Source organism: Pagrus major, chromosome 15, assembly GCF_040436345.1.
Source record: "Pagrus major chromosome 15, Pma_NU_1.0".
Taxonomy (NCBI): domain Eukaryota; kingdom Metazoa; phylum Chordata; class Actinopteri; order Spariformes; family Sparidae; genus Pagrus; species Pagrus major.
In genome coordinates this window covers 12,479,944-12,487,915 of record NC_133229.1, presented here as the reverse complement: position 1 = coordinate 12,487,915, position 7,972 = coordinate 12,479,944, and the positions used below count along the sequence as shown (strand labels likewise).

General features: G+C 41.6%; 1 protein-coding gene across 1 annotated transcript; it reads left to right on the top strand.

The window, feature by feature from the left end:
* The first annotated feature begins 855 nt into the window (after positions 1-855).
* btbd3b (BTB (POZ) domain containing 3b) lies at positions 856-6,012 on the top strand. The gene is made up of 4 exons (XM_073482267.1): positions 856-1,166; positions 2,203-2,293; positions 4,226-4,344; positions 4,980-6,012. Exons 1-4 carry the CDS (start codon positions 856-858, stop codon positions 6,010-6,012), a joined length of 1,554 nt encoding a protein of 517 aa, XP_073338368.1.
* The last annotated feature ends 1,960 nt before the right edge of the window (positions 6,013-7,972 follow it).

Here is a 7,972-nt window from a genome sequence, read left to right as displayed (position 1 = left end):
CTGTAGATGAATATATCATTCTTATGGGGCATGGCTGTCACTTTAATTGAGACGTTGACTATTGCATATTCAAGTATGTGCTGCACTAGGCAGCGTTAGCCAATCATGAATGCAGTGCGCTGCCATTGGCTGAGCTGTGGAGAGAGCCGTGTACTGTGCTGTGAGGGGCAGGCGGAGGGGGGCTCTCTATCTCCTCTGCGCTCTCCCATTCAACCTCTGTAGTCAGCAGAACGAGTGGCTGAGCGGAGCAACACAGCATCCACGGCTACAGCATCCTGCAGATGACTCTGTTCCATAGAGGAGAGGGAGGGGAAAAAAAGAACAAGTGCTGCTGGAGAGAAAAGGATAGATCCACACATGAAGAGAGACTGAAAGGGGAGGAAAAGCACAGGAGTAAGAGTGGGAAATGAGAGGAGTAAACACCGCTGCCTGCCTGAGGACCACTGCAGCTGTACTAAATCTGGGGCTGTCAGGCCAACCCTCAGCAAAGCAGTGAGTGAGAGAGGCGAGGGAGCAGACGAGGAAAAGATTTGAGAGCTGATCTCATCACTCTGGACTAGCAGGGATGGGAACCCCGGGAGCTTTTCTGGCAGCAGATCAAACTTCACATGGAAAAAGTGCCTTTGGATCCCCAGTCTGAACCTGACCTATCAGAGGACAGGCAAAACACGAGAGTTACCCTGTTGGTTCCTGAAAGGTGAGACCTCATACAGAAACTCAGACGACTGCACTGCTGAGTACAGCCCAGCTGCTGTCCTCTTCCCAAGTCCCCCCTCGGTCCTCCCTCACACCTGCCTGCTCCCGGTGAATGTCTTCTCTGCGTGCACTCCCACTGCTCGGCAGTTGAACACACTCATGGTCGATGCCAAGGGAAGGAACATGAAATGTCTGACTTTCTTCTTAATGCTTCCCGAGTCAGTGAAAAGCAAGTCAAGTAAGAGCTCCAAGAAAGGGAATGCCAGTGGTGGCTCAAAGCTGCCCCCAGTCTGTTATGAGATAATCACTCTGAGGAGCAAGAAAAAGAAGAAGATGGCAGCGGACATTTTTCCCACCAAAAAGCCGGCATCCACCACCACAGTGCAACAGTACCAGCAGCAGAACCTAAACAATAATAACACCATACAGAACTGTAACTGGCAAGGACTCTACTCCACTATAAGAGAAAGGTAAGTCAGCAAGTTTTTTTCTGAACTGGGAACCATTTCTGCTGCTCAAAACAGTTTTCATTAACATTATATGTAGGGGAGATGAATTTGGCTTTTTAATTAGAAAATGTCAAAAAGTTCAGTAGAAAAGAAAATGTACGTTCCACTACATTTCAATTGCCTGTTTTCTGAACAGAATCTCCCTTAAACCTAAAATGTATCACAAAACATTTATATCCGTTATCACTCTTGTATATTGAGGTCTGTGCGTGTTTCTGTGAATGTGTGTGTGGGTGTGGGTGTCAGTATGGGTGGGTGTTCCCTGTGCCCTGCCCTCAATCTGCTGGGGGGTATCTCTGTTTACACCTCTCCAGCTCCTGCAGACTTTGCCGCTCTGACATAACAGAGGGCGGACAGGCACCGGGTGCGTTTGATATGCACAACAGGCAGAGGCTGCTCTGTGCTAAAAGCAAAATATTTACCTTGGCCTATCAGTAAAAGACCCCAGCTGTCCAGAGCAAAATGCGTGCTTTCCGACCTGGCTTTGTTGTCTCTCCAGAACATCATGGGGCTGTTTACCCACCCCTGTGACATGTTCCACTACTCAATAATATATGAACACAGCTTTATTGTTGGTCCCATTCTTTCACAGTGGGGATTTTCCATTCAGTTCATTGTCTAGTTTGCCTTTATGTCATGTAGACATAAAGAGCTGAAAAATGATTGAGGTTTGAAAACGTTCTTTTGTGTTTAAGTGTGCTGTGTCAAATCAATAATAGGTCTTAAATATTGCCTGAAACCATTGGGACACTTGATACAATCATAAAACTCTTGTTTTTAGAGTTGCAGAGAAAAAAAAACATAAATGTATTAAACTTTGTTTTGCTTTAAGTTCAGTTAAATTGGCCATTGATTGGTAGGAGTTGTATTATTAATTTACATAAAAGGTCTATGTGCATTGATTCTTCTTTAATCTTATCTTCTTCTCTTCTAAAGCAAATGAACAGAATACAATATACAAAATACATTCTCTCCTTTTGTTTCTTTCCCTTTTTAGAAATTCAGTAATGTTCAACAATGAGCTGATGGCAGATGTTCACTTTGTGGTGGGTCAGCCTGGAAGGACCCAGCGGCTGCCGGGACACAGAGTAAGAAATCTCATCAACCAGTAAGATCACGGCAGCGAGGAGGAAATTAACAAACCAGCAATCAGGCCCAGTGTTGTTCATATCATATCAGCATAAATATAATCTTCCTCATTGCCAGCTGTAATAGAACTAAAATCCTTTGTGCTCGACTCTCACTTCCGCACCATGTGTCTTTTTCGAGACAGTCCTCAATTATTTATGTAAATGAGGCTGAAGGATGGAGGCACAGAGTGAGCGAAGGAGGAAGGGATATCCTCTTCAGCAGTCATCTCACACAGAATGGATCGCCTTTGTCTCTGCTTTAGCTCAGTTTTCTCACAGACAGCTCTGCAATTATACAACTTTTAATCAAACACATCCAACAGCACACAGTTGCAATGATAAGGCATATAGACTAACATGCATTCAACTCTGCATTTCACATCCTAGAAATAGTTGTGTGCTCATTTACTTAATCATCTTTTTGAATTTTGGAATGACAGCACAATGATTCTACTATAAATGGCTATAATTGGGCCCATATTTATCTTGTTTATGTTAGTTATAACCAGCAGGTCAACATGACTTCTTTGTTAAATTCACCCTCTGACCTCTTTTCAAGATGTTCACATAAATGATTGATTGAGGTTTATAGTTGCCGAGACCATGCACCTCATCTAAGAGCACATCATTCCGTCTACTCTTTATGAATATGATTATAAAATTCACATTAAATCTGCTAAGTGATTTTGCAGCCATGACTTCGGCCCGACTATCCATTCCAGATCTACACTGTCAGATGAGCTCTGCCTGGGTCATCTTTTTTTTGTTCTTTCTATGGGACTCAAATGTATTATCTATGAGTGGTAGCTGCAGCGCACTTTGTGCATTTATAGAAAGCAGTTATGGAAGAATATTGTGGATGACTTGACTGCACTTTATGCTGAGACATTATGCCAATGGGATATAATGACGATCAGGGCAGCAATTTTTATTGTGTCCATTTGGCAGGAGTTCAGATATGCGTCATGATTTAATTTACAAAGTTATATCCTTAGTAGATGGAGGATGCAGCGAGGAACTAATAGCAGTAATTTATGTGAACATCTGTAAAATACAAAATGGGTCAAGAGGTGTGACCAATCTTATTCCAATATGCTGTATTTATATACTTGTCTCTAAATCCACATAAAAACAACCGTCTTTCAGCCGACCTGGAAACAGAAACATGAATTTCAGTGTGTAGCAACAACAACAACAGTATTGTTTTTATAAACCCTTATTTGCACGGTTTATTTTAGACTGGGTTCACAGCAATTTACTTAGAGAAAGCCTGTGTGCCTTTTTTGAGAAAATTTATACCACCCACAGACCCACCTACACATACTTGTGCTCACACACAGACATAAAACATGAATGCACTTGTAGTGTAATTACAGAATTCATAAAATTGTATATAGTGCCTATTACTGAAATAATTAGTGGCATTGTGTTACATCTGATTTCATCATGAGTTCAGATAACTCATTAATTTGAGTAAATTGAACTTAAGCTGCTCTCTGTTCAGTTGTGTTATTAGGATTTCCTGTTTTTCTATTGTTTTGTTTTTTATCAGAGGCAATCTTGTTCATTAGAAATCTGCCTCCCTGTCCTCGGGGGAAATAGCAAACTGGCTGAGAACTGCTCATTATGTGAGAAACTCAACAGGTTCAATCCCTCCAGTGATTAGAATTGAGGCACTGTTCAAAACCATAAATAGATGTGTTTTCTTTTTTTGTAAAAAGTAAGACCTACATGTGAATTAATTGCATTAGTACAGTTCCCATTTCAAGTAATCTTTCTCTTTTCCTGAGTGTTACTACATGTTATGTGGCTTCAATCACAGACAAACTGCAGCATGTTTTCATTTCTCTGTTCACTCTGTCACTTTGTTTTCTCTTCTCCTTCCAATAGTATGTATTGGCTGTGGGCAGCTCAGTGTTCCACGCCATGTTTTATGGTGAACTGGCTGAGAACACAGAGGAAATCCATATTCCAGATGTGGAACCGGCAGCGTTTCTGGCAATGCTGAAGTAAGGATTCGCCTCTGTCTGAACTCTATAACATAGAGCATTTCCTTCAGCTGGCCCCATTTTGTGATCTTATGATACCACAGTTTAAACAAATAATATCATCTTTAGCAGCTATTTCAATTTGATGCTGGGGGAGAAATCTCTGGCACCTGTTTAGCTCTTAGCTTGCCAGACAAATAAAATGACTGTTTTTTTCCCTCTATCTTTAAGTAGAATCTGTATCTATTAATATTCATATCATTATTTTTTCTTCTTATCACGCTGAATCACTCCTTTTCAACCTCCTCCTGGCTGCTCTATCACTCTCTCAGTTTTATTTTCTGTGTCCTTGTAAGAGAGCTAGAGTTGGTGGTAGACTGTAGTGTAGACAGTGATTTCATTCTGTTTAGATTGTTGTTTAATTGTTTTCAGACATGATTTTGACTGATGAAGCAATGCTGTTGCTTACAAAACTATCGTATCAGTCAGTTTCAACCACAACCAACTAAAATGTCAAATGAAGATACTTTTGTTATATTGATCATGCGATATGGTCTGTTTTTGCAATACAATTATCATCTTATCTTGCATTTAATTTCTGTGGTGCTCCATCTGTTGTCTATTAAGCTGAGAATGTCAAATTTTTTTGTCAACAGGTACATTTACTGTGATGAGATTGACCTGTGTGCTGACACAGTGTTGGCAACTCTTTATGCTGCCAAGAAGTACATTGTCCCTCACCTGGCACGTGCCTGCGTCAACTTCCTGGAGACCAGCCTGAGTGCCAAGAATGCCTGTGTGTTACTCTCCCAGAGCTGCCTGTTCGAGGAGCCAGAGCTGACACAGCGCTGCTGGGAGGTGATTGATGCCCAGGCCGAGCTGGCGCTACGCTCGGAGGGCTTCTGCGACATCGACTCCCAGACCCTGGAGAGTATCCTACAGCGAGAGACACTCAATGCTAAAGAGATAGTGGTATTTGAGGCAGCACTCAACTGGGCTGAGGCTGAGTGCCAAAGACAGGAGCTCACCTCGTCAACTGATAACAAGCGTAAGGTTTTGGGCAAGGCCATGTTCCTGATACGTATCCCTACGATGGCTCTGGATGATTTTGCCAATGGAGCAGCCCAGTCGGGTGTGTTGACACTTACTGAGACCAATGACATCTTCCTGTGGTACACAGCAGCAAAGAAGCCTGATCTGGAGTTTGCCAGCCAGCCTAGGAAGGGCCTGACACCCCAGCGCTGCCACAGATTCCAGTCCTGTGCCTACCGAAGCAATCAGTGGCGCTATCGGGGCCGCTGTGACAGTATACAGTTTGCAGTGGATAAAAGAGTTTTCATTGCTGGTTTTGGACTGTATGGATCTAGCTGTGGCTCAGCAGAGTACAGTGCCAAGATTGAGTTGAAACGTCAAGGTGTACTTCTGGGACAAAATCTCAGTAAATATTTCTCTGACGGTTCCAGCAACACCTTTCCTGTTTGGTTCGAGTATCCAGTCCAGATTGAGCCTGATACCTTCTACACTGCTAGTGTGGTTCTGGATGGGAACGAGCTGAGCTACTTTGGACAAGAAGGGATGACAGAGGTGCAGTGTGGGAAAGTGACATTTCAGTTCCAGTGCTCCTCGGACAGCACTAACGGCACAGGGGTGCAGGGGGGACAGATTCCTGAGCTGATCTTCTACGCTTGACAAACCCTGTACATACATTTGACAGATTTTCAGTGCACTTATGGAATATGGAAAAATATCACTTTGTGCATAGTGTCGCTTTCTGTTATTTATTTTCATCACTATTGTTAAAAAAATCTCAGACCTGTGAAGGGGTCTTGTGTGGTTTTAATTTCAGTAATTGGTCCATTTGAGTAGGACCAGATATATGTTTCAAGATGTTGAATCGTCCAAATACACGGATGAAAAAAAGTCCTGAAGATAGAAAAAAATATCTTGCACTAAACGTGCATGTATAATATATGTAAATTCCAAAATGTATATGATGCCACAATTGTGGCCAATGCTGCCCACAAAGATATCTTATATGATGAATATGCTACAGTATGTTTATTATTTCTATGCTTGCATAGAATGCACATATATAGCAGCAATACTTCACATTCTATATTCTACAACACACATTTCATGCCATGACTCAGTCTGGACCATCAGCATTATAAATGAAGTGAAAAAGGCTGTATGATACCTAATATCAACTTAAAATTTCATGAGGCATCTGTATTTGAGTGGTTTTAATTGAATCTGCAGCTTTTTGATACTTTGAATCTAGTAACGGGGCACTTAGAGAGGGCTTGAGGGGTCTTAGATTAGGGAGCACTAGATATAATGAGACACATAAGCCCTACAGTATCTCTCTGTAGCATGTTGCTCTGCACCTACACTCATCTCAGTCACTCCATAGAGCATTCATTTAGATCAGTCTCATTATGTTAACAGTAAAACTTTACTTAAAGTTGTCACCATTCACCACTACGTGGTAGAGTGAAAGATTTCTTTGTTTTTTTATGTAAATCTGTCTGCATTGCAGTACTTACAGCATGGGCAGAACTGTTCCATTTCATCTAGAGTGTAATACTAATTGTTCTGGCGCCTTTGTTTTGTTTACAGCAAAAAGATCAATGATTGATTCAGTGTTAGAGGCTGTTTATCTTATGGACTTTTACTTCTCTTTGTTAAAAAAAAAAACTGTACACTCTGAACTGCTGAGCACTCCCTCCCAATGTGATCATACAGTATCAGTACTTGCAGAAGCATACTGTATATGCTACAGAATTACACATTGATCTTTTTTTTTTTTTTTTGATTTACTGTGCTTATTTTTTTTTTTTCTGGTGTAGGATAAACATCTGCTGATGACAACGGATGGACAAACTGGCATTCATGTCCTGTGTTTACGTGCTACAGTGCTGGGAGACCAACGAATGTGTATGATTGTTGATGATGCAAATAAACAAAACAAGTGGTACATATCGGTTGTACATCCCATCTGTGAAAGCGATAACGCTACATACCTTGCCTGAAATTAGGAGATGGGGACAGATGATGCCCTTCAGCACTGCAGTGGTTTACAATGCCAAGGAGAGCTGTCAGCTGATTGATGATCCCTATTTTCTTGCCACTTATACACCCCGCTTTTTGTCTGTCAAAATCTATACTGCATCCCACTGAACTCTACAAGACAATACCTCGCTTTCCTTGATATGAATTTTGATAGGCTACATCTCTTAAGTAAGGCTTTTTGATATGCCATCACTTCTACACAGACGTGAAGATCAGGCCTGAGTACAAAACTTTTATCACACTGACCAAATTGCTTTGACACTAACGAGTGTTAAAAGAAATGCCTTGTCATTCAGAACCAAATTTCAGTACGTTACGAGTAAATCTCTTTAGTGTCAGTGAGCCAACAAGGATGCAGTATGCTTCTCCCAATAAGGCTGTCTAACATGTATGTCATACAGAAATGAAGGACAAACATTATGCCAAGAGACAGGGTTCATAGTTTGTTGCACAGATAACTACTGTAAGTGAACTTTGTGCTGCTTGTTAGCTAGCCAGTGCAGCTAACCTGTATCTGCTCACAGGTGAGTCCGTTCACCACATCATCCACTGAGATGGAAGTCCCGGTGCATCCTCT

Excerpts from the sequence above, each read along its gene's own strand:
- btbd3b (XM_073482267.1), top strand. The coding sequence starts at position 856 with ATGGTCGATGCCAAGGGAAGGAACATGAAATGTCTGACTTTCTTCTTA. Across the intron at positions 1,167-2,202 it reads TACTCCACTATAAGAGAAAG|AAATTCAGTAATGTTCAACA; the intron begins GTAAGTCAGCAA and ends TTCCCTTTTTAG. Across the intron at positions 4,345-4,979 it reads GCGTTTCTGGCAATGCTGAA|GTACATTTACTGTGATGAGA; the intron begins GTAAGGATTCGC and ends TTTTGTCAACAG.